At 36.1% G+C, this 27,443-nt stretch overlaps 1 protein-coding gene and 1 non-coding gene across 8 annotated transcripts in view; one reads left to right on the top strand and one right to left on the bottom strand.

The window, feature by feature from the left end:
* Positions 1-27,443, bottom strand: part of NUCB2 (nucleobindin 2) — a 109,640-nt gene that overhangs the window by 7,636 nt on the left and 74,561 nt on the right. For 5 of the 7 annotated variants that reach the window (XM_059931207.1, XM_059931206.1, XM_059931208.1 and 2 more), the window contains 9 exons: positions 20,291-20,434; positions 19,582-19,689; positions 14,405-14,531; positions 7,931-8,034; positions 6,919-7,104; positions 6,632-6,722; positions 5,970-6,028; positions 5,780-5,872; positions 4,477-4,566 (listed from right to left, as the gene is read on the bottom strand). In XM_059931207.1, coding sequence (XP_059787190.1) covers positions 4,477-4,566; positions 5,780-5,872; positions 5,970-6,028; positions 6,632-6,722; positions 6,919-7,104; positions 7,931-8,034; positions 14,405-14,531; positions 19,582-19,689; positions 20,291-20,434 — 1,002 coding nt within the window. Of the gene's footprint in view, positions 1-1,962; positions 2,501-4,476; positions 4,567-5,779; positions 5,873-5,969; positions 6,029-6,631; positions 6,723-6,918; positions 7,105-7,930; positions 8,035-14,404; positions 14,532-19,581; positions 19,690-20,290; positions 20,435-27,443 lie in introns of those variants that run through there. The other 2 variants (XM_059931211.1, XM_059931210.1) reach the window with 2 other exon arrangements.
* On the top strand, positions 5,207-5,279 carry TRNAS-CGA (transfer RNA serine (anticodon CGA)). Its single transcript has one exon. It is a non-coding gene; the product is annotated as a tRNA-Ser (tRNA).

Raw genomic sequence — 27,443 nt, 5'->3', positions numbered from 1 at the left:
CCAGCTTTTAGTTTTCTTGATCTTTGCTACTGTTTCCTTCATTTCTTTTTCATTTATTTCTGATCTGATGTTTATGATTTCTTTTCTTCTGCTAACTTTGGGTTTTTTTGTTATTCTTTCTCTAACTGCTTTAGGTGTAAGGTTAGGTTGCTTTATTTGAGATGTTTCTTGTTTCTTGAGGTAGGATTGTATTGCTATAAACTTCCCTCTTAGAACTGCTTTTGCTGCATCCCATAGGTTTTGGGTTGTCGTGTTTTCATTGTCATTTGTTTCTAGGTATTCTTTGATTTCCTCTTTGATTTCTTCAGTGATATCTTGGTTCTTTAGTAGTGTATTGTTTAGCCTCCATGTATTTGTATTTTTTTCAGATTTTTTCCTGTAATTGATATCTAGTCTCATAGCATTGTGGTCGGAAAACATATTTGATACGATTTCAATTTTCTTAAAATTACCAAGGCTTGATTTGTAACCCAAGGTATGATTTATCCTGGAGAATGTTCTATGAGCACTAGAGAAGAAAGTGTATTCTGTTGTTTTGGGATGGAATGTCCTATAAATATCGATAAAGTCCATCTTGTTTAATGTATCATTTCAAGCTTGTGTTTCCTTATTTATTTTCTTGGATGATCTGTCCATTGGTGAAAGTGGGGTGTTAAAGCCCCCTACTATGATTGTGTTACTGTTGATTTCCCCTTTTATGGCTGTTAGCATTTGCGTTATGTACTGAGGTGCTCCTATGTTGGGTGCACAAATATTTACAATTGTTATATCTTCTTGGATCGATCCCTTGATCATTATGTAGTGTCCCTCTTTGTCTCTTGTAATAGTCTTTATTTTAAAGTCTGTTTTATGATATGAGAATTGCTGCTCCAGCTTTCTTTTGATTTCCATTTGCATGGAGTATCTTTTTCTATCCCTTCACTTTCAGTCTGTATGTGTCCCTAGTTCTGAAGTGGGTCTCTTGTAGACAGCATATATACAGGTCTTGTTTTTGTTTCCATTCAGCCAGTCTATGTCTGTTGGTTGGAGCATTTAATCCATTTACATTTACGGTAGTTTTCAATATGTATGTTCTTATTACCATTTTCTTAATTGTTTTGGGTTTGTTATTGTAGGTCTTTTCCTTCTCTTGTGTTTCCTGCCTAGAGAAGTTCCTTTAGCATTTGTTGTAAAGCTGGTTTGGTGGTGCTGAATTCTCTTAGCTTTTGCTTGTCTGTAAAGGTTTTAATTTCTCCATCGAATCTGAATGAGTTCCTTGCTGGGTAGAGTAAACTTGGTTGTAGGTTCTTCCCTTTCATCACTTTAAATATGTCCTGCCACTCCCTTCTGGCTTGCAGAGTTCCTCCTGAAAGATCAGCTGTTAACCTTATGGGGATTCCCTTGTATGTTATTTGTTGCTTTCCCTTACTGTTATTAATATTTTTTCTTTGTATTTAAATTTTGATCGTTTGATTAATATGTGTGTTGGCATGTTTCTCCTTGGATTTATCCTGTATTGGACTCTCTGTGCTTCCTGGACTTGATTGACTATTTCCTTTCCCATATTAGGGAAGTTTTCAACTATAATCTCTTCAAATATTTTCTCAGTCCCTTTCTTTTTCTCTTCTTCTTCTGGGACCCCTATAATTTGAATGTTAGTGCATTTAATGTCGTCCCAGAGATCTCTGAGACTGTCCTCAATTCTTTTCATTCTTTTTTCTTTATTCTGCTCTGTGGTAGTTATTTCCACTATTTTATCTTCCAGGTCACTTATCTGTTCTTCTGCCTCAGTTATTCTGCTATTGATTCCTTCTAGAGAATTTTTAATTTCATTTATTTTGTTGTTCATCATTGTTTGTTTGCTCTTTAGTTCTTCTAGGTCCTTGTTAAACGTTTCTTGTATTTTCTCCATTCTATTTCCAAGATTTTGGATCATCTTTACTATCATTACTCTGAATTCTTTTTCAGGTAGACTGCCTATTTCCTCTTCATTTGTTTGGTCTGGTGGGGTTTTACCTTGCTCCTTCATCTGCTGTGTGTTTCTCTGTCTTCTCATTTTGCTTAACTTACTGTCTTTGGGGTCTTCTTTTTGCAGGCTGCAGGTTCGTAGTTCCTGTTGTTTTTGGTGTCTGCCCCCAGTGGCTAAGGTTGATTCAGTGGGTTGTGTAGCCTTCCTGGTCAAGGGGACTGGTGCCTGTGTTCTGGTGGATGAGGCTGGATCTTGTCTTTCTGGTGGGCAGGACCACGTCTGGTGGTGTGTTTTGGGGTGTCTGTGACCTTATTATGATTTTAGGCAGCCTCTCTGCTAATGGGTGGGGTTGTGTTCCTGTCTTGCTAGTTGTTTGGCATAGGGTGTCCAGCACTGTAGTTTGCTGGTCGTTTAGTGGAGCTGGGTCTTAGTGTTGAGATGGAGATCTCTGGGAGAGCTTTCACCGTTTGATATTACGTGAAGCCGGGAGGTCTCTGGTGGACCAACTGTCCTGAACTCAGCTCTCCCATCTCAGAGGCACAGGTCTGACACCTGTAGGAAGGAAGGAAGGGAGGGAGGGAGGAAGGAAGGAAGGAAACAATTAAAATTAAAAAAATTTTTTAATTATTCAAAATAAAATAAATTAAAAAGTAACAAAAAAAGAAAGAAACAAAGAAGAGAGCAACCAAACCAAAAAACAAATCCACCAATGATAACAAGCACTAAAAACTATACTAAAAAACCAAAACAAAACAAAACAAAAAAATGGACAGACAGATCCCTAGGACAAATGGTAAAAGCAAAGCTGTACAGACAAAATCACACAAAGAAGCATACATATACACACTCAGAAAAAGAGAAAAAGGAAAAAGTATATATGTATCTATATAAAAAAAAAGGAAGAGAGCAACCAAATCAATAAACAAATCTACCAATGATAATAAACTCTAATTACTAAACTAAGATAAACATAAAACCAGAAATAAATTAGATGCAGAAAGCAAACCCCAAGTCTACAGTTGCTCCCAAAGTCCACCAGCTCAATTTTGGGATGATTCGTTGTCTATTCAGGTATTCCACAGATGCAGGGTACATCAAGTTGATTGTGGAGATTTAATCCACTGCTCCTGAGGCTGCTGGGAGAAATTTCCCTTTCTCTTCTTTGTTCGCACAGCTCCTGGGGTTCAGCTTTGGATTTGGCCCCGCCTCTGCATGTAGGTCGCCTGAGGGCGTCTGTTCTTCGCCCAGTCAGGATGGGGTTAAAGTAGCAGCTGATTAGGGGGCTCTGGCTCACTCAGGCCAGTGGGGAGGGAGGGGTACGGAATGCGGGGCGAGCCTGCGGCGGCAGAGACTGACATGACGTTGCAATAGCCTGAGGCATGCTGTGTGTTCTCCTGGGGAAGTTGTCTCTGGATCACCGGACCCTGGCAGTGGCGGGCTGCACAGACTCCTGGGGTGGTATGGATAGTGACCTGTGCTTGCACACAGGCTTCTTGGTGGCTGCAGTAGCAGACTTAGTGTTTCATGCCTGTCGCTGGTGTCCACACTGATAGCCGTGGCTCGCGCCCATCGACAATGTTCTATTTTCAATCTACTTTGTTTGGTACCTCTCAACCATTCTGTTCAAGATGTGTATGCACTCACTTATACACAGTAAACCATGGTATAAATTCAAATACTTTTCAGGAGCAATTTGACAGATATATTTAGAAACTAAAAAATGTTCATAAAACTTGAGAATAGTTCTATTCCCAGGAATTAATCCCAGGGAAATCATCACAGATGCCCCCAAATGCATGAACAAATGGATAGTCGTCATAATGTTATTTATCACAGTAAAAAAAAATTAGAATTGACCCATAATGTCTGAATCTGGATGAATGGCTGTATAAATTATGCTACAACCACACAACTGCATGCTAAGTGGTCATTTTTTAAATCGAGATTTTGAGACATGGCACTGGAAAATGTTCATGAAATATTGTTATATTTTAAAAAAACAGAATTTCACAAACATACAAAGTCATTTATATAGAGAATATATGAAGCCATTTAAAAAAATATATAGATATGAATTTATGTGTATATGTAAGCTAAAAATGGGACAGTACACTATTTATTCACTATATGCTATATATGCATATACTAAATATACAAACGATTTCCAAACTGGCATAACACAATGCATAATTTAAGTGCCTACCTCCAGATGGTAGAATTACATGTAACCTCTAATTCATACTTTAACTGTATCCATATTTTTAATTTTCAAGAATGAACATTATTTTACACATAAAAAAAGTACGATTTTAGAAAGATATAATTACATGCAATGTGATTACCAATAGAGATCAATTGTCCCAGCTTTGCAAGAAATCAAGTTCATTATTTTATAGTGACATTTTATATGAAAAGCCAAGATGGTAAAACTATACATGCAAACATAATGGCGAATAAAAGTTAAAAGCAGAATAGACTGATGTAGAATTTCTTGAACCATACATCCCATTTCACGTAGGTTCTATTACCTCCCAGCTATCTGGCTCCAAGAATTCCTTTTTTTCTGTAGCTTTCAAAAACTCTTCTAGAGTCACCAATCGGTCTTTGTTAGTATCAACCTGATTAAAGGAAAATGTACATGTAAAATAAAATAACTCTTTCACATTATTTAGATACTAGAAATTCTTCTAATAGATGCTACTACATAAACATACAGCAATTAGGGCTAGCCTAACATCCATAGAAACTGAGGGAAAAAAATCAAAACAGGACACTCAACATTATCCTAGAATCAGAAAATAGATAACTTTCTCTTCTATATAATTCAAATTTGAAAATAACTGATACCCCCAAAGATCACCAAGTTTGAGTCTGCTGATATGACTGGGTAGACTAGTATTGTTTTCCTTACTCACCATACCTCCTTTCAAAGCCAAGTGCTTGGGCAAGAAAAACAATCTTTCCAGAAAGAAAACTGTTTTAGCCAAGAGTAAAGGAGTTTAAGTTAAAATGCTCCCAACATTGTTTTCCTAAAAACAAACAACTAACTAAATCAAAGCTAAAGTTGACAACCTTTCCAAACCCTGTTTAATGGCTCTTATAGACTATGGCAAATTCAGTTACAAAAGTGAACTCTGTGATGGCCAAAGAAATTCATTTGTTACTTGGAAGACAGCACTCAACAAAAATCCCAATTTACCATGAATAGCTCAAATATCAGGTGAAAATCACTGAAGCAAAACAGTGGGCTTGGGGAATTCCCTGGTGGTCCAGTGGTTAGGACTCTATGCTTTCACTGCCAAGGGCCCTGGTTCGATCCCTGGTCAGGGAACTAAGATCCCACAAGCTGATCCCACAAGCCACGTGGTGCAGCCAAAAACAAATAAACAAACAAAACAAAACAAAACAACAAAAAAGTGGGCTTAAGTTACCCTGCCTATGATAGCTATTTCAGAGTTTTCAGCTTAATAATGTGAACAAGAAATAAATACGTGTTGTTATAAACCATTAAGGTATTGAGTTTTTTAATTTCTTAGCAAAAACTAATACAGCATTTAAAATATCAAATAATGGACTACATTATTTTTTACTTCTAAAAGAATGTTTTACAGCATTCTTTTATATGCAGCAGCATCTTAATATTTTAAAATATTTTAAAGCAGTTACAAAATAATTTTATTTACACTAAGGGAACCTACTGACTGTTCTGGATCAAAAACGCAAAATCCAATTAAATATCTATTATGTATATTTATTTTCCATTTTACAATAAGATTTATTGCAAGAACTTGAAAAATCCACAGAAGTAACAGATAAACTTTTCAAACATACCTCATTCATTACATGTTCCCTCATTCTAAGCCTTTCTTCCTCCATTTCTACCATATCATCCTCTTCATTTTTGGGGTCATATACTTTCTCCAACTAAAAAGAAAAATTTTAAACCAACATAAAAGAAAGGAAGATAATAGAAGGAAAAAAGACAGAGCAAAACCACTGAATACTTAATGAACTCATTTACCTCTTTAGTAAACAGGGCTTCTAATTCTTGTTCATCTAGGAAGCCATCACTATTGACATCTAAAGTTTAAAAGTTACAAATGCAAAAACTGATTTTAATGCCTTAGAAAATTGATAGTTAAAATATAACTAATTACAAATGGTTTGCAAAAGTATTACTTAACATGAAGCATCAACATGCTACAGAAAAAGGTGTCTTTCTTTTTTATGAAGCCTCAGATCAGTCCAACTGATAACAATTCACTACTTATTCATAATTCATCATAGTTATTTAGAAAAATATATATATTAACCATTTTTTCCAAAAATATAAAGTGAAGCAATATGCTATAAGACTAAAAGTAAATTTTAATATTAGAGCATAAAGTCCATTAGATATAACCTAGCTAGACACAGAAATGCCTTCATTTTACAGAGAAACTTGTAATAAGTCATATAATGACTCAAAAGTAAAAGCAAGTATAAAGACATAGCTACTGACCTAAAATATTTTATACTGCAGACGAGCAATAAAGACTACTATACTACCCTAGAGGAAAACTCTAAATGTTTACTATCAATAGGACTCGATTAGCAAACCTTGGCAGAAATCAATTAAGAGTAAAGCATCTATAATTTTTCAAACAAAAGATATAAATATTAATATTGTATCAAATCTGTTACCATGTAATTTGAAAAATGTCTTGGGGTCAAAGTCATTAGGATCCAATCCATCAGCCTCTTCCCACACTTCTTTTAGTTGATCTTTGCTTCCCTGTGAATCAATTTTAAAAAAACCACTCAAAACAAACTATAATCTATGTATATAGGCTCAAAATAAAATATAAAATTGAAAAACTTTGCAGAATTAAGAATCAAGATTTTAAGTACTAATAACTTATAAAATTCTTCTATCTGGCACAAAGAAGTATCTTCATCTAACTATGGTTTTACAAAGTCATAATCCTTACTGGATGATTAACCTTGGGATGATTTTCATGCTTTCTCTTCATTTCTTCAAATTTAGATTCTTCTTCTTTTCTCTTTTCTTCATTCAGTGTTTTTAAATATTCTCTCCTTTCATGTTCCTTCATCATTTCATATTTTTTAAATTCTTCATGTCGAGCCTTATCATAGTGTTCCAGATCACTTGTAGCCTATAATGCAATATTTAAATTAAATAAGAAGATGTGCTTGAAAAATACAAACAAAGGCTTTCTTGCATATAGCATACTCTCTAACAGAAGGTAGCATAGGAGGGCCAAAACATATTTGACTTCTGTTTTAAATTTTACCCTTCTATTTTAGTCATTATTATTCTCAGAGATGTAGGCATTCAAAGAAAGTAAAAGTTCAAAGCTAGCTTCAACTTTAGGAAGTTCCTCATAAGCAAGTAACATATAAATTTATTTTTAAAAGAAGAAAAAGTAAGGGACTGTATCAAATCTGTACAGTATAGAGAACTAGAACAGTTCCTAACGACTTAACTAAATTTAGTAACACCCAGGCTAGAACATCTAATTTGCTAACTTCATACAGTACATGAGAGGTCTACAAATTATAATCTAAAATCCCTGAGGCAGGATGTGTCTAAGAATTTTCTAGATTTTAGAAAAGACATATGGCATATATGCCATATCATATAACACCCCTGAAGAGTCTGTAACCCAACAGATTAGTACTTCCTTATCAAAATCTATAAATACTCACACTAAGTAAGCTAAATAAAACCTATAAATAGCCTTACTATAATTCAAGCCAGGTTTCCATTTTTATAGTATTTTGGATTTTGGAATTGTTGGCAAGGGATTACAGACCTGTATGTCCACATTATTATCTATACTAATAAGGGTTAAGCTATCTCCCTTTAAAGATATTCTAGAGAGTATGTAAAAGTTATACTACCACTTTCTGGAATTTACTTGTCAAATTACAAAACCTCAAAGGCACAACAAAGATAACACATTTTGAAATGAGTCTCACCGCTTTGATTAGCATATCTAAATCTGTAGATTCAAACTTCTCAGGATTCAGGTGATTTAGATGATCAAATTGTTTTAGAAGAGCGTGGTGGTCTATGCCTGTATCTGAAAGAAAATGAGAAAACTGTAAACAATAAATTATTAGAAGCTAGAAACATTAATATAAATAATACATAAGAATAAGCATTCAGGGGGCTTCCCTGGTGGCGCAGTGGTTGAGAATCTGCCTGCCAATGCAGGGGACACGGGTTCGAGCCCTGGTCTGGGAAGATCCCACATGCCACAGAGCAACTGGGCCTGTGAGCCACAATTACTGAGCCTGCGCGTCTGGAGCCTGTGCTCCGCAATAAGAGAGGCCGCAACAGTGAGAGGTCCACGCACCGCGATGAAGAGTGGCCCCCGCTTGCCACAACTAGAGAAAGCCCTCGCACAGAAACGAAGACACAACACAGCCATAAATAAATAAATAAATAAATTTAAAATTGATGTGGTGATTTCCTTTAAAAAAAAGAATAAGCATTCATATTAATTCCTATAGGATTTTATAAGAAAATGCAAAGTTTTAGATTTAAAAGTTCATATTTTCTTTTAGAATATCGTACATATTGTTATTCTAGGCAAAGGTAATGCCCTTGAATCTAGAATGGAATACAATTTAATGTGTACATTTTAATGTTATTTCAAGAAAGGGGGCTTCCCTGGTGGCGCAGTGGTTGAGAATCTGCCTGCCAATGCAGGGGACACGGGTTCGAGCCCTGGTATGGGAAGAGCCCACATGCCGCGGAGCGGCTGGGCCCGTGAGCCACAATTACTGAGCCTGCGCGACTGGAGCCTGTGCTCCGCAACAAGAGAGGCCGCGATAGTGAGAGGCCCGCGCACTGTGATGAAGAGTGGTCCCCACTTGCCACAACTGGAGAAAGCCCTCGCACAGAAACGAAGACCCAGTACAGCCATAAATAAATAAATAAATATTTAAAAAAAAAAAAAAAAAAAAGAAAGACTAGTTAGCTAGCAGTATAATTTACAGTAAAAACTTTTTCATTATTGTAAAAGTACCAAATTTCCTACTTTTAATTAGATAAACTCTAATATACTACCCTCACCAAAGGTCTAAGAAGAATTTCTTTCTTTTTTTTTATAAGAATTTTTTTTTTTTTTGGCTGCACCTGGTCTTAATTGCAGCATGTGGGATCTTTTATTTGCAGCATGTGGACTTCTTAGTTGCGGCATGCGGATGCTTACTTGAGGCATGTGGGCTTCTTAGTTGTGGCATGCAGACTACTTAGTTGAGGCATGCGGACTTCTTAGCTGTGGCATGCATGCAGGATCTAGTTTCCCGACCAGGGATCGAACCCGGGCCCCCTGCACTGGGAGCACAGAGTCTTACCCACTGGACCACCAGGGAAGTCCTAAGAAGAATTTCTAAAAAGAATTGCTCTAAAATTTATATGAAGGAACTATTTGTATGCTGCTCCAATTAATCCTTTATGGAACAATAAAAATCTAATTCAGTAAATTCATTTGATTATGACTTTTTTTTTTGGCTGTACAGCACAGCATGTGGGATCTTAGTTCCCCCACCAGGGATCGAACCCTCGCCCCCTACACTGGAAGCACAGAGTCTTAACCACTGGACCGCCAGGAAAGTCCCTGATTATGACTGATTTTTAAAGAAACATCATTTTCTTTGTAAAGAACTTACAAAAAAAACAACAAGCTACAGTGTATTGTAGTTGAATGAGTGAAGCGATTCTGGACGATTTCAGTTGTATTATAGAACTGAGCAAAATATGTACATGTGTTGATTTGTTAGAAGTCAGGGTTCTCACTTAGGAAAAAAGAACATACAAACATGAAAATCATGGAAGGCAAGAAAGAAACTTGGGGAAAGGGATGGGAATTAGTGCTAACTGTGTGAACTTATTATTTCTAAAACATACATATATAATGTGTACACATATATGCATGTATGTTTCACATGTATATGCATGTGTATGAATATATATTTATATATATGTGTGTGCATGCATATGTGTATAGACATGCATGTATTTCCTATCTCTGTCCTATGGAAGTGTCAAGAAGAAAATATATCCCAGGAGTATTGAGCACACCTAGTGCCATCTCTTGGTCTGTAACATCATTTTGCACTAAAATTAAGAACCAGGAATCCTCAGAGAAATGGCTAATTCCAGGGCTAGGGCAGGGTATAAAGTACAAGATGAGCCTGGAACATATTGTTACGCCAGAAAGTAAGAAACAGCGAAATTTAGTTCAACTAAGCTTTCACTGAATTCTCAGTATGGCCTTGTACTAGAAGTTTTACTTATGAAGAAAAGATCTGTTACAAAACCTAGCCCTAAAGGATACGACCCGTCACTGAAATACATGAAAAGACACTTAGCCTCACTCAAAATAAGAGAAATACATATTAAACCTGCAAAATTATACCATCTAACAGAGTGGCAAAACTCCTAAAGTTTGATGATACTTATAATTAGCAAGGCTGTGAGAAATTATTGCTGGTGGGAATGGGTATTGATCACCCTCTGTGGAGGTGGCAGTATCTACCAAAATTACAAATACATATATCCTTTGGTTTAACAGTTTCATTGTGGGGAACTTATCCTACAGATAATCTTACATGGATACATAGTGGTATGGGTACAAGAGTGTTCACTAGAAATAACCCAAATATCCATCAACAGGGAGGGGTCTGGTAAATAAATTATGGTATACCTATATAAGGGAAATCTACGCAGTTGCTGGAAAAAAAATGATGGCCTCTATGTACTAATACAGAAAGATCTCCAAAATATATTAGTAAAGGAAAAATATAAGCTGCAAACGTGTATTGCATGTATCTTTTGTATAAAAGAGAGGAAAAATAAGAACTTTTATTTGTATTTGTTTATATATGAGTAAAGAAACTCAGGAAGGATGGTATTAGGGGGCAGTGGGAACTGATAAAGTACAAAAATATCAGGGAACTTTTTGCTATATACTTTCTTACACTTTCTTTTTTTAAACCATGTGAATGTATTGCCTACTTTAAAAATTACACACACAACCCCGCAAAATTAAGACACTTTAAGCCCTTCTTCAAATTATCAGAAATTTTAATTCATAAATTTTGAATCAATGAGAAAATACTCATAACTTTTCTAAGCATATAAAACAGTTTACTTTAGATAATGAAATTCAGCCCCTGTCTTGGAATAAAGAAAATATTGCCAAGATTAAGGGGATGGAAGTTGTCTAAGGGCAAAGAAATCTCAAACCACCTTAGGCCTGGCTTCAAGGATGGAATTACCTTGTGTGTCTGACCAGCTGAAGTAGGATGGTATGAGTTAATTCACCTCTCATTGATATCCTTAGTTTCAGGATAAAGAGTATTTGGTACTTGTTTTCTAAGTCTATTCACCAGCAGAGAGTTTACTGCTCTACACAATTTCTCCAATATGATCCATTGACCAGAGGTACGTGTTTAAAATGCAGGAACTTCCCTGGTGGTCCAGTGGGTAAGACTCCATGCTCCCAATGCGGGGGCCCAGGTTCGATCCCTGGTCGGGGAACTAGATCCTGCATGCATGCTACAACTAAGAGTTCGCATGCAGCAACTAAGAAGCCCACATGCTGCAACTAAGACCCGGCACAGCCAAAATAAAAATAAATAAATAAATAATAAAAAACTATTTTAAAAAAATAAAAAGATAAAATGCAGATTACTCATCCCTAGAATCAGAGTATCTGGAGGTGAGATCCAGTAATCTGCATTTTTAACTAGCTCCCTAAGGTGATTTTTATGCAATCTGAAGTTTAAGAACTGCTATTCCACCCTTAGTAAGTATTCAGATATTTATTGATGACAACGAACCACCCAGATAACCAACCTATGGGGGCATGTTACAAGGACACAGGAGCCAGCTTGAAGGGTCTCCCACTTGCCAAAGCTGGCCCTTGGATTTTGATTCATAATTAGAAAGGCCATTCCAAGACAATAAAGGAATTCACTTATGTTGTCAACTGTTGCTTTTATGGTTTTATTTTCTACACTTAAATCTTTGATTTATATAAGCACTTATTCTGATGTATATGAGATATAAATCTAACTGTACCTTTTTCCAAATGGCTATCCAACTCTATCAAGACTACTTATTTTTTTTAAATCTTTATCTCACTAATAATGAGATACCACCTTTAATTCAAACTAAATTCCACATGTATTTAATTTTATTTCTGGAATTTCTATTTTGTTCCACTGGTCTTTCTACTTACATGACAAAACCATAACGTTCTAATGTCTGAGTCTTAGTGATATATTTTAATATCTAATACATCTAGTCCTTCTTCTTTGTTCTTTGTCAGAGGCACATCGCTTTTCTTGCTCATTTCCCTTCTCATATGAACTTTAAAATTAACTTGGCTAGTACCAGGGGAAAAAAGTACATCTTTTTATTTGGATCATGTTAAATTTGTAAATTAACCTAAGAAGAACTGACATGTTCATAATGTTGAGTCTTTGTATCAAAAAGATGTTATGTCTTCCCCTTTTTTCAAGTCTACTTTCGTGTCCTTCAGGAGCATTTTAAAGTTTTTATCTGTAAGTTTTGCACATTTCTTAATAGGTTTATTCTGGGTGTTTTATCTTTGTTGGTATCATAAATGGAGTCTTTTCTTCCATTATATCTCCTAATTGGCTGTTGTTTGTACATATGAAAAACACTGATTTCTGCATATTGTTTACCTTGTTGAATTTTCCTTTTGTATATACTAAGTTTTTCAGACAAGTTCTTTGGGTTTTCCAAGTGAATAATTATATTACCTGCAAATAGAGATGGTTTTATCCCCTACTTTCCAATTATTTTACCTCCAATTTTTTCATTTGTATAATTGCTTTGGCTAGTACCTCCAAAACAATATTAATTAGTAGTGGTGACAGTGAGCATCATTGTTTTGTTTCTGATTTTAGTGAGAAAATATATTTGTGTTTCCCCAATGTGTAGCTGAGTTGGACATATCTGATCATGTTACAGAAGTATCTATTGATTACTATTTTATTACTTTTTTAAAATTAAGAAGGGGTGTTAATTTTTGTCAAATGCCTTTTCTGAATATATGGAGATGATCATATGAACAATGAGATTACTTTCTTTAAGATATCTTCACAGTTCAAAAACTCTGCTTCATAGCTATTTAATCTTCTCATAGTCTAAAATTAAAAGAATATAGAAAGATGAATAGGCAGAGCACAGAGGATTTTTAGGGCAGTAAAACTACTCTGTATGATACTATAACAGTTGATACATGTCATTATAAATTTGCCTAAACCCATAGAATGTATAACACCAAGAGTGAACTCTAATATAAACTATGGATTTGGGGTAATTATGATGTGTCAGTGTAGGTTCATCAATATTAACAAATGTACCACACTGTTGGGAGATGTTGGTATTGGGTGAGGCTATGAACGTCTGGGGACAGGGGTGTATGGGAAATCTCTGTACCTTACCCTCAATCTTGCTGTGAACCTTATACTGCACTAAAAAAAATTGTCTTAATTTAAAAAAAATACAAATTTCAAAGATTTATTCCGATTCATTATTTGTCCTTTGACTTTACAATTTCTTTTGTCACACCAAAAATTTCTTTCTTCTTATATCTATTCATATGATAATTTACAGTATTAGATTTCCTAAAATTAAGTTAATCTCGCATTCCTGAAATAACTCCACTTGCTATGATAGAATATTCTTTTAACGTCCAATAATTTTGGTTTTGGCATCAACACATAATAAGAGTGTGGAAGTTTCCTTCTTAATCTATGCTCTGGAATACTTTAAATAGCACTGACAATCTGATCTTTAATGGTTTGGTGGAATTCCCTTTGGCACTATCTGAACCTGGTGTTTCTGTGGAGCTAGCTCTGACAATTGTTCTATTTCATCTATGGAAATTGTTCTAATTAGATTTTCTCTCTCTACTTTCTTTTGGTTTGCTTTGACGTTATTTTTCCTCTTTTAAATCAGTGGCTTAATTCATTATTTTTCATTCTTCCTTTTTATTGATGTAATTATTTAAGGCTAATCATTTTGATTTTTGAACGATGTGAATATATAACCTATTCAAAAACTTAAATTTTAAAAATTAAGAGAAGGTGGGACTTCCCTGGTGGTCCAATGGGTAAGACTCCATGCTCCTAATGCAGGGGGCCTGGGTTTGATCCCTGGTCAGGGAACTAGATCCCACATACATGCCGCAACTAAGAAGTCTGCATACCGCAATGAAGATCCCGAGTGCCGCAACTAAGACCCGGCGCAGCCTAAATAAATAAATAATAAATAAATAAATTTTTTTAAAAAATAAGGGAAGCCAAATCAATACTAACATTAAATTTTGACTATAGGAACATGGTCTGTAAACTGACCTTAACAACCAAATATTGGAATTTTCCTGCCTTTTCTTTAGCACTTACCTTGAAGGGAATCCAATTTAGCTTTAATCAGCATTCTTAACCTTGCCACTTCTTGCCTTTTCAGTTCATCAAGTTTTGTCCTCACATGGTGACTTACTAAATCCAGTTCTTTGCTTAGCCTCCCACTCTGTTAACAAAAATAATAAATTAATTTTATCTATTCCATTGCATTTTTAGATAAGACACAATATATTAAAAATAGGGTTACAATAAAGTAGTGATACTTTTGACTATTTTAGATAAATTTGATATTACAAACAGCATTTCTTTCAGAAGATATTCAGTTTATAACTCTAAAATCAAGATGTCTAAAAACCATATAATTTAGAAAAGCATAATTAAAGCACAAAGAAGAAACTCAAAAAGTAACTTAAATTGTAAAATGGTGCAGGCACTTTGGAAAACAATTTTGACAGTTCCTCAATAAGTTAAACCCACAGTTACCATATGACCCCGCAATTCCATTCCTAGGTATATACCTAAAGAGTTGAAACATATGTTCACATAAAGTCTTTTTTTAAAAATAAATTTATTTATTTATTTATTTATATTTTATTTTTGGCTGCATTGGGTCTTCGTTGCTGCGCTTGGGCTTTCTCTAGTTGCGGTGAGCAGGGGCTACTCTTTTTTTTTTTTTTTTTTTAGGGGCTACTCTTTGTTGCAGTGTGCAAGCTTCTCATTGTGGTGGCTTCTCTTGTTGTGGAGCACGAGCTCTAGGAGCGTGGGCTTCAGTAGTTGTGGCACCCAGGCTCAGTAGTGGTGGCTCACTGGTTCCAGAACACAGACTCAGTAGTTGTGGCACACGGGCTTAGGTGCTCCGCAACATGTGGGATCTTCCCGGACCAGGGCTCGAACCCATGTCCCCTGCATTAGCAGGAGAATTCTTAACCACTGCGCCACCAGGGAAGTCATCACATAAAGTCTTAAATATGAATGCTCATAGCAGCATTATTCATACAAGCCAAAAAAGTAGAAATAACCCAAATGTCCATCAACGGATGAATTGATAAAATATGGAATATCCATACAGTGGAATATTATTCAGCCATTAAAAGGAATGAATACACCGATACATGCTACAACATGATGAACACTGAAAACATTATGCTAAGTCAAAGAAGCCAGGCACAAAAGGCCAAATTTTGTATGGTTCCATTTATATGAAATGTCCAGAATAGGCAAATCCACAGATATAGAAAGTAGATTAATGGTTGCCAGGGGCTGAGGAGAGAAAGGAAAGGGGGAGTGATTGCTTAATGGGTACAGGGTTCCTTCTGGGGGGAAATAAAATTGTTCTAAAATTAGATAGTGGCGATGGTTACGTGACTCTGTACATATAATAAAACCACTGAATTGTATACATTAAAGGGACAAATTTTATGGTATGTGAATTATATTTCAATAAAGTTTTTTTTAAACTAATGTGGCTTCCTTAAGCTTTAGTCATTCCATATATAAATAACTTCTCAAAATTCATCTTTTTTAGGTTGTCTCCTTTGATTACTTTTTTTCATAGATGAGTAATTCTATTCATGTTCCAAAATTTAAGAGACAAAATAGCTAGTGGTTTACCTTCTCTTGTTTAAAAATGCATTTTCAATCAGAAACTGCAAGTCTAACTAGCAATCAGGCACACAGACCCTTCAGGACTGAGTCAAGGGGGAGGAAGGGAAGGAAAAGAAACGCCTCAAGCAAGACCAAGAAAGAATGTTCAGAGAGGGAGAAGGAGAGCTAAGAGAATATGCTGTTACAGAAGCAAAAAGAGTAGTACATTTCAAGGAGAGAATGGTCATTATTATTAGATAAAACAATAGTCCTCAAGTGTGGTCCCAAAGTGGAAGCATCAGCATCACCTGGGAACTTTAGCTATGGAGGCCCTAGACTTACTGAATCAGAAAGTCAGGAGGTGGGGCCCAGAAATCTGTTTTAACAATTTAAAATCTGAGAACCACTGAGATAAAATAAAGGAATCCAGTAAGAAGAGGAATAAAAGGTGCTCACTAGATCTGGAAATTAAGAAATCACTGACAGGTACTTCCCTAGTGGTCCAGTGGTTAAGACTCCATGCTCCCAGTGCATGGAACCCGGGTTCGATCCCTGGTCAAGGAACTAGGTCCCTCATGCTGCAACTAAAGATCCTGCATGCTGCAACTAAAGATCCCACATGTCGCAATTAAAGATCCCACTTGCCGCAACTAAGACCCGGTGCAGTCAAATAAATAAATAAATATATATTTTTTTTAATTAAAAAAAAAAATAAGGAAGTCAACTGACATCCTTCACAGAAGTACATTCAGGGAAGTGGTGTGGGCGAAGCCATAATCTTCCCAGTTAGCAATGTTTGGTAAGTGAAGAAACATAGTATGATTCTCCTTTCAAAATGCTTAGCTGACAACAAAGGACAACTTCTCTTTTTTTTCCAGTTTTTCCTGAGACAGGAGTCTTTGCTCAGCTGTTTGTAATGATTCTGTGGGCTTGATTTTTATTGTCTATTTTTACTCAATTTCTTTTTCATTAAACAACTGTTTAACTTACTTCATTTTGTCTCCCCCCACACAACCCCATAGGAAATAGAAATTGACTGTGAAAGGAAGACAGTTATAAAAGTATTCTCCTATACTGAAGAAGGCAAGCTTGTTGTTTTCTTTTTCCCTGATTATCTCTATATAGTAACTCCCGTTACCCACATTGTCTGTTAGCCCCCAAATAACGCTCTTAGTCCTAACTGAAGTAAATAAGAGACATTGAAAGTTCTACATTAAATATCATTCATCCCAGGAAATTAGTTCCACAGCTCAAATGAATTTTTCAAGGAAACACAAGATTATTCTCAAAACAGTTCAGGGGACTGTAGATATTATGCTAAGTGAAATAAGTCAGACAGAGAAAAACAAATACCGCATGACATATGTGGAATCTAAAAAAACAGAACAAACAAACCAACTAAACCAAACAAAAAACAGACTCATAGATACAGAGAACAAATTGGTGGTTGCCAGAGTGGAGGGAGTTTCGGGGAGGAGTAAAATGGGTGAAGGGGATCAAGAGATACAAACTTCCAGGTATAAAATAAATAAGTCATGGGGATGTAATGTACAGCATGAGGAATGAAGTCAATAATATTGTATTAAATTTGTATGGTGACAGATGGTTACTAGACTTATTGTGGTGATCATTTCACAATGTATACAAACGTCAAATCACTATGTTGTACATATGAAACTAATATAATACTGTATGTCAAATATACTTCAATTAAAAAAAGATAATTCAAAAAAATAAAATAAAATAAAATAAAGATAATTCAAGGGAATTATTGGCTTAAGGCTGTTACCATTCTCCCAGAAAAATTCACAGCCTCCAGGAGGACAGCTGTGAACTAAAAGCCACACACAGGGATTTCCCTGGTGGCGCAGTGGTTAAGAATCCAACTGCCAATGCAGGGGACATGGGTTTGAGCCCTGGTCCGGGAAGATCCCACATGCCATGGAGCAACTAAGGCCGTGCGCCACAGCTACTGAGCCTGCGCTCTAGAGCCCGTGAGCCACAACTATTGAGCCTGAGTGCCACAACTACTGAAGCCCGAGCGCCTAGAGCCCGTGCTCTGCAGCAAGAGAAGCCACCGCAATGTAAAGCCCACACATCGCAACGAAGAGTAGCTCCCGCTCACGGCAACTAGAGAAAGCCCACGTGCAGCAACAAAGACCCAACACAGCCAAAAATAAATGATAAATAAATAAATTTATTTTTAAAAAAAATAATAAAATAAAATAAATAAAAGCCACACACAGGTTCTGATAGTGGCCACAACCTAATGTGGGTCAGACTTTTACAGGGGCCCAGACCAGGGACGGAGACTAAAATAAGTATGTTTGATTCAGAAAGTTTCCTTCAAACAAAGTTCCAGGTAAGATAACTTTTTAGGAAAGTTAAAAACAGATAAACAAAAATAACATAAGCAAACCAATAAAACTATCTTGAGAGGTATAACTGAAAGTTTAAAATTAAATCATTGGAAATTTTTTTTTACTGCTGACTCTAAGATAAACCCAACTAAGTGGATTCATTACCCTTCAAGGGTGGGCTTTAAAAGAATCTCTCACGTCAGATCTTGGTTTTTACAACCTTTCTTTATCGTGAGTACTAAGGAGATGTCTAGGGCTAGGATAATGTCAAATAAATAGGGTTCTTAGGACAGAGGCAAATAATTAAACCTCCCCTATTGAGATAAGATATGGCCCGTTACGTCTTCTATTAATCTGGACCTGATTAAAACACCAGAACTAAACCTGTGCTAAACCTTTGAATAGCTTCCTGCTGTCCTCACATCATGATTCAAGCCCCTTACCATGATGTACAAGGCCCTCTGTCATCTAGCCCATGACTCTTTCCAACCTCATCTTTTGGCCAGTCATGGCCTCCACTTCCCAGGCCAGGTTCCAGCAACAGTTACTCCTTCCAGGTTCCTATATATTCCTGTCTCTGTTCCCTTGCACCTTGGCCTAGCATGTCTCCCAGTCTTTCTCCTTTTCTCAGCCACATATTTAAGCACAGGCATAATCTCTACCAGGAAGAAAGACTTCCCACTTTCCCCCACTGCTTCCTACTGAATTAGGTGTCCATCCTCTGTATCTCCAAAATGTATTATACACTCAGTGTATATTTATCTTAGTAATCTTTTTCTGGATATTAGTCTCCCTTGAGGGTTCTTTAAGGGCTAAGAATGAGTCTTTGTTTTTTGTTTGTTTGTTTGTTTTAATTATTTATTTTTGGTTGCGTTGGGTCTTCATTGCTACGCGCGGGCTTTCTCTAGTTGCAGCAAGCGGGGGCTACTCTTCCTTGCGGTGCGCGGGCTTCTCATTGCAGTGGCTTCTCTTGCTGCGGAGGACAGGCTCTAGGTGCGTGGGCTTCAGTAGTTGTGGCATGTGGGCTCAGTAGTTGTGGCTCACGGGCTCTAGAGCACAGGCTCAGTAGTTGTGGCAAACGGGCTTAGTTGTTCCGTGGCATGTGGGATCTTCCCAGACCAGGGCTCGAACCCGTGTTCCCTGCACTGGCAGGTGGATTCTTAACCACTGTGCCACCAGGGAAGTCCCAAGTCTTATTGTTGTAATCCCAATACTTAGCTCAGTGTCTGGCATGCTCAAGTGTTTGTTAAATAATTATTTAATTACATTTACCTTTATTTCCTCTATGTCTGCTTTCTGGAGCTTTTCTCTGAAATGATTATCTGTTTCCAGCACATCAATCACTTGCTTGAGGTATTCATCATAATAAAGTCCAGTATCCTTCAAATTAAGAAACAAACAATAACTCTTCTGAAAGTTTTTCCTTTCCTGTATCTAAAGATTTCAATCCTAAAAAAAAAAAAACAAAAAAAAAAACCATCTAGCAAAATGGCATTGAGACATACCTACTTTGATAGTTTGGGCAGTCAAAGTTAAAAGCTGTATTTCTCAAATGAAGAGAGTTGTATCAGAACCAATGTCATGTTTTACTCTTACATAAAGGTAGATTTTCTATATGGCTTAGACAATGAATACTTAACCAATATACTAATTGGTTTTACCCCCTTGTCACCTGTCTCTCCTCATTGTTATCTGTCTCTTCTCTGAATATAATACGTTTTCTTGGTTGGTTATCTCTACATTGGAAATGTATTATGATTAATTCTTCTATACACTATCTAATATACTAATTAGATATATATATCTAATATAACTACATTAAAAAAACTTTGTCTGATATTAAAGAACATATGCTTATCCAATACTCTTTTTACTGCTATTTCAGAAATAGTTCCTAAATGTCTAATTTTATAAGTAATAAATTCTTAGCAATATTTTAGTTAAAATTCTTTCCACAAGGTTATCTTTAGCATTCACTTACTGGTGGTTCTATCTTTGCACTGTCCACAGGTTGAGCATTTTCTACTTTTGTCTTGTCTATGTCTATAGGCACAGCTTCAAGAGCAGTAAGTATACATGTAACCAAGAGAAAACAATATTGTAGTAGGATGGTCCTCCACTTCATCTGAAATAAAGGTACAATTATATTAAGGTCCTGAAAAGATGTTTTCAAAGTATATATACATGCATTCCCAATGCCACATTAATAATATATTTAATTTCAGGAAGTTTAATTCAACAAAAGAATTCTAAGAAAGGGGTTAAAAATAGATTATAACATCAAAAATAATGCTTAAAATAGATCACTAAAGAAAATCAGGAAAGAAATGCTTTTCAGCTAAAATTAAAATGACAAGTAAACAAAATTTTAAAGTTTAAACTGCTTATACAGTATAAGAAAACATTTGGTTAATTATAAAAGCTTCAAATAAAGACAGTAATGAGGGACTCAATTTTTTTTAAAATAAATAGTCCAAGTTTAAGAAAGGCAGAAGGGGGACTTCCCTGGTGGCACAGTGGTTAAGAGTCCACACTCCCAATGCAGGGGGCCCGGGTTTGATCCCTGGTCAAGTAACTAGATCCCACATGCATGCCACAACCAGAAGTTCGCATGCTGCAACTAAGGAGTCCACATGCTGCAACTAAGGAGCTGGCGAGCTGCAACTAAGGAGCCCGCCTGCCGCAACTAAGACCTGCCACAACCAAATAAATAAATAAATTTTTTTTTAAAAAAAGGGAGAAGGGAAAACTATTTATTTTTTTCTCTATTGAAATACTAAAGAGCCAAAATTATTTCTGGATATAATATTTAAATTAGCTTCAACTGAATTTTGAAAATAAGTTGCTCTATGAACATAAATTGATTAAAAGAGACAAATAACTGGCTACAAGTATTCTCTTAACTTTCCTAGACATTATTTTATCATAGCCAATAGTCTTATGTTAAAATTCTGTTTGGCCAATAATTTTTCAGATAGATAGCTCAATAAAATATCAAGCAGGATGTAACAGCGTTGAAGCAAAAGAGGAACAATATTATTCAAACCTTGCTTATTCAGTTTCTACTTCATAAGGATCTTTGTAGCTCCAGAGGATCTACTACAAGAATTAGAATGAATAAAAAGCTCATACTTAATTGATTTTATGTAGAGAGAGTGATATTAGGATCCAAGTCAAAAATAATGGTCTGACCATCAATCTGGAATATGCATTGTTAATTTAGAGACTCCCAAACTTAGCTGGCCATGGACTTTTTTTTTAAAGTAACATGTTTTTATCTACAGAACACAATTTGGAAGAGTACATTGCCTCATTTTCACCACAACCCTACGTAGTACATAGAACAGTGACTCATTTTATAGATGAAGAAATTTTTAATGGAAACAAGTCACTCATAGAGCATTGTCTTACATTAACAAAATCACTAGAATCCACATTTTAGTGTTATTTCTAGTATATCAAATTTTTTAGCATCTTTATTGAGATATAATTCACATGCCATAAAATTCACCCATTTAAGGTACAGGATTTGACTATTCTATAAAGATGCTACTCAAAGTTTAGTTCTCAAACCTGAAGGATAAAATCATCTGGGAGCTTGTCAGAAATGCAAATTCTCAGCCTGCACCCAAGACCTCTGAAATCAGAATCTCTGGGGTGGGGACCCAGAATCTGTTTTAACAAACAATCCAGGTGATCCCCCTACATACGTATGCTCAAGACCAAGATTCACTCTTCTCTAGGACACTAGTTCAACATGATTGTCGTGAATAAATGTTTTTTATAATGAAATGTTTGGGAGATACTGGCTCAATGAAGCTAAATAAGTTTCCATATTCATAAGACTTTCAGAACTTCAGATCAGCTACTCTGCATTATGAATCTCTAATAGAAGGATGGTTTGTTTCTCCACAGAATCTTTCCCTAACCATGAATTACCTCCTCTTCCCACAATTATTTTTTATGACAACAAAGTTTACTTCTCATTCATGCTTCATGCCCACTGTAGGTACATGTTTTGTTTTTGCTCTTTTGAGATACAATTTACATGCTATAAAACTTACCCTTTTCAATTGTACAATTCAGTGGTTTTTAGTATATTCACAAGGTTGTGCAATTATCACCATTATCCAATTTTAGAACATTTTCATCACTCTAAAAATAACCCCCATACCCATTAGTAGTCACTCCCCACTCCCCCTATTCTCTCGGTCTCTGGCAACCATTAATCTACTTTCAGTCTATATAGATTTGCCTATTCTGGACATTTCATATAAATGAAATCATATAACATGTGGCCTTTTGTGTCTGGCTTTTTTCATTTAGCATTGTTTTCAAGGTATAACCATGTTGTAACACGAATCAGCACTTCATTCTTTTTTTTTGGCTGCATTGGGTCTCGTTGCTGCGCGCAGGCTTTCTCTAGCTGCGGGGAGCGAGGGCTACTCTTCACTGGGGTGTGCAGGCTTCTCATTGCAGTGGCTTCTCTTGTTGCAGCGCACAGGCTCTAGGCACACAGGCTTCAGTAATTGTAGCATGCGGGCTCAGTAGCTGCGGCACACGGGCCCTAGGGTGTGCAAGCTTCAGTAGTTGTGGCACGTGAGCTCAGTAGTTGTGGCTTGTGGGCTCTAGAGCGCAGGCTCAGTAGTTGTGGCACACGGGCTTAGTTGCTCTGAGGCATGTGGGACCCTCCTGGACCAGGGATCAAACCCGTGTCCCTGCATTGGCCGGCAGATTCTTAATCACTGCGCCACCAGGGAAGTCCCAGCACTTCATTCTTTTTTACAGCTGAATAGATTTGCCATTGTATGGATATTCCACATTTTGTTTATCAATTCATCAGTTGATGGACATTTGGGTTATTTCTACTTTTTTGGCTAGTATGAATAACGCTACTATGAACATTTGTGTTCAGGTTATTGTGTTAGCATATTTTGAATTCTTTAGGTTGTATACCTAGGAGTAGAATTGCTAGGTCAATTCCATAACTCCATGTTTAATTTTTTGAGGAACTGCCAAACTGTTTTCCATAGCAGCTGCACCTTTTTCCACTACCACCAGCAATATATGAGGATTCTAATTTTTCCACATCCTAACCAACACGTGCTATTGACTATCTTTTTTATTATAGCCACCCTACTGGGTGTGAAGCGGTATCTCACTGTGATTTTGATTTGCATTTCACTGGCTAATGATGTTAAGCATCTTTTCAAGTATTTATTAGCTATACCTTTTACTTTGTAAAAAATTAATTTAAAAATATTAAGTTAGTTGTTTTTTTAAAAACTCTGAATTGAAACTTTTGTTTACCTTTGCAAGTCCCATATGCCACTGTAAACAGGCTGACCAAATGACCATTAAACAACGTAAAAGTTTTAAGTGTAATCATGGTTGAAAGGCCCAAGTTATGACTTAACTGCTCAAGTCAATTTTGATGTCTTCTACACACACTTCTGGAGCTTAATTAAGTCTCCGCAGCCCCTAACATGGTACCTGTACAGTTAGAAAATGAATAATTGCTAAAATGGTTTGAATAGTCTCTCTATAATGTACACAGAGAAAGTCAGCTCAGGGATATACCTCCATAACTTCATTTTGCAGACCCCATCAGGAACTGTGACTATCCCTTGATGTGGTCAATCCAGAGTTCAAAAGAATCTTTCAGGACTTCCCTGGTGGTGCAGTGGTTAAGAATCCGCCTGCCAATGCAGGGAACACAGGTTCGATCCCTGATCTGGGAAGATCCCACATGCCGCGGAGCAGCTGAGTCCATGCACCACAACTACTGAGCCTGTGCTCTAGAGCCCGCGGGACACAACTACTGAGCCTGTGTGCCGCAACTACTGAAGCCGGCATGCCTAGAGCAACAAGAGAAGCCACCACAATGAGAAGGCTGCGCACCGCTTCGAAGAGTAGCCCCTGCTCGCTGCCACTAGAGAAAGCCCTTGTGCAGCAATGAAGACACAACACAGCCAAAAATTAAATTAAATTAAAAAAAAAATACATTAAAAGAATCTTTCACACAGACTTCTCCCCTCCACCTGTGTCATCTCCAATGTCCCTTAGGCTCTCCTTTTCCCACCATACAACACACGTACACATTAATAAGCAGTTCTGTCTTAGCAATTGGCAGCTATGTCACATACCTTGAAATATGCTTTTTTTTTATAGTGTCCACCTTTACTTCAATACACAACAGAAGCTGAGAGTAATAAAAATAAACTATAGATAAATCCAATCTTGGAAGTGGAATCTCTTTACCAACTTGTCACTTCTGCTCTCTCACTCTTCTTTCAAGTCTACCATAAATACGAAGAGAATCAAGCAAGAATGTGTTTGTATATATGAATGTGTCTATGTGTCTGTGTCCTGACAGCATCTCAAAGTGACAGAAAGTCTCTGGGCATCTACTCTAAAACATTGACTGAATTTATGGTTCATAAACATTTCACTGGGTCCCAGGCTTATTATAAATAACAATAGAAACCATCTATTGAGTGTCTACTATGTAGCAAGCAGTATGCCAAACTTTTTTATTATATTAACTAATCTATTTCTTATAATGGCCCTGTGAAATAAATATTATTATTCCCATTTTATAGTACAGAAATCTGAAACACATCAGTTAAAAAACTTGATCTGGGTCACACAGCAGTAAATCGTAGATCCAGAGTTTGGACCTGGGAGTGACTGACTTCAAAGAGTATGTCTGCTTTTAAGCACTGGTTCTCAAAGTGTGGTCCCTGAAAGAGCAGCATCAACACCACCTGGGAATTTGTTAGAAATGCAAATTATCAGGGCTTACTCCAGATCTTCTAAATCAAAGAATCTTTGAGGGGGGTGAGGAAGAGAAGGGGGGGCAAAATCTGTTTTAACAAGCCCTATAGGTGATTCTGAGGCATGCTAACATTTGAGGACATACTGCCTCTCCTTAGCTCTGTTTTTCACAAACCTCTTCTACTATGAGAGACAAAGAGAATGCGTATCTGAAAAGTAAATTTGGATCCTCAAGGAAACGAAAATCAGGTGTTACATCTAAGAAGGGTAAGGCAAAACTAAATTTAGGTCTATATTCTAATTCCAGCTGTACCATTCACTTGCTATGTGATCATAGGTCAGTCAACTAACTTTCCCTGCTTGTCTCCTCATTTTTTAAAATAATGAATTTTTTTAAAGAGACTTTAACTAGAACTCAGTATTCTTTAAGCTCTTAGATTCTATTATCAGTTTATTCTTTTGAAAAATGTGTAGATCTTTTCTGTTACATTATCAGAAATACTACTCAAATTGTTTGTACTCACACCAATTCTAAGAAATTAAATTATATGATTTATAAATGTCTTTAAACCAAACATTGCTGATTCAGCCAGCTGAAAATTACCTTGGTAGATCAAAGAGAAGATCTGGGTGCTGGGATACAAAGAATACAAAAATCAACTACCAAAAAAAGTTCCTATCTAGATAAAATAAGAATGAAGTAAAGCCAGGAATGTTTCACACTTTCAATACAGAGTGTGAGACACTGTACACTTTAAAAAGAGTGAATTTTATGACATGTGAATCATATTTCAACTTTTTTTAAAGTAATGAAAAATAGAGCAAAAAATCTGAGCTTATAAAATAAAATGCGAACATTAAAAAAGGAACAAATACAATTTACAAACATCATTTACCTACAAAAGTATAGAGGTTTTAGAACTAGCCATGCTCTATAACTTTTCATAATTATCCAATTTTTACATTCTTAATGATTTTTGTCTGCTTGTCCTGTCATACTAGAAAAGTGAAAATCTTGCACTTTAATTTTGGATTTATCTGTTTTTCTTTATAATTCTGTCCATTTTCATTTAAATATTTTGAGGCTATGTTATAAAATGTACACAAATTTAAGATTTTCTAGGTTCCTGGTGGATTTAATCTTTTTCACATTTAAGTGACCTTTATACCCCAATTTGCCTTAAGGTCTATTCTGACAGTAATATAGGTAAACCAGTTCTCTTTTGATTAGTGTGTAGATACACACAAACACACACACACACACATTCTCACACACTTACTTTATTTATTTTTTACATTCTCTAATAAATTTTCTTTTATTTGTATGATAAAGACCAGTTATATATAAAATATAAGTATCATATTTTGGGTTTTTTTGGTTATTTTGAAGTATACTTGGTAAAGATGAAATCTTCCTAGCTCATATTTTTATTTTATTTTTTATTTTTTTAACTTTTTATTTTATATTGGAGTATAGCCGATTAACAATGTTGTGATAGTTTCAGGTGCGCAGCAAAGGGACTCAGCCATACATATGCAAGTATCCATTCTCCCCCAAACTCCCCTCCCATCCAGGCTGCCACATAACATTGAGCAGAGTTCCCTGTGCTATACAGTAGTTCCTTGTTGGTTATCCATTTTAAACATAGCAGTTCCCAAGTTTTCTAAAAATTCAGCCTAATAATCTTTCCAATTAGAGTATTTTCTCTGTTTATATTTAATCAAATTACTGACATTGTACTTAATTCCTCAGTTTAACATCTCAGAAATCAGAGTGTTTTTCAGTTAATGGAATATTAAAATGTGGTTGACTAAGTGGCAATAGCAATATAATCTTTACGGCCTGCACATGCATGAACTTTATTATAGCTATTCCTACTGCCATCACTTCAGACTGAGTTTTTGCATTTTGGGTACCTCACAAATTGAATTTAATTGCCATTTAAAATGTCTTCAAAAGGATTAAATTATGATTTGGCATTGAAATGAAAAGCTATTCTGGGGAATTCCCTGGTGGCCTAGTGGTTAGGATTCTGGGCTTTCAATGCCGTGGCCCAGGTTCAATCCCTGGTCGGGGAATGAGATACCGCAAGCCTCGTGGCCAAAAAAAAAAATATTTTGTAAACATAGAAATGAAGCAGCTGGTATTAGTGAAGCAAATATTTGATGTTAAAGGAATAACAGCAACTTTACATTTTCTTGTAAAGGAACATTTAAGTGCTTCACCTGACTTTAGACAGGAAGATACCAACAAATAGACAAAGCTGCCTTACATTTTGAGATGCAACAAGATTATCTATGAGCAGCCAAACAATGCAAATGAAGGCAGTAGAAACTGACAATGCCTCCAATATATA

The sequence above is a fragment of the Balaenoptera ricei genome, chromosome 8, assembly GCF_028023285.1.
Source record: "Balaenoptera ricei isolate mBalRic1 chromosome 8, mBalRic1.hap2, whole genome shotgun sequence".
Lineage (NCBI taxonomy): Eukaryota > Metazoa > Chordata > Mammalia > Artiodactyla > Balaenopteridae > Balaenoptera > Balaenoptera ricei.
Note: the sequence above shows the minus strand (reverse complement) of the source record. Positions and strands in the feature narration are given on the sequence as shown.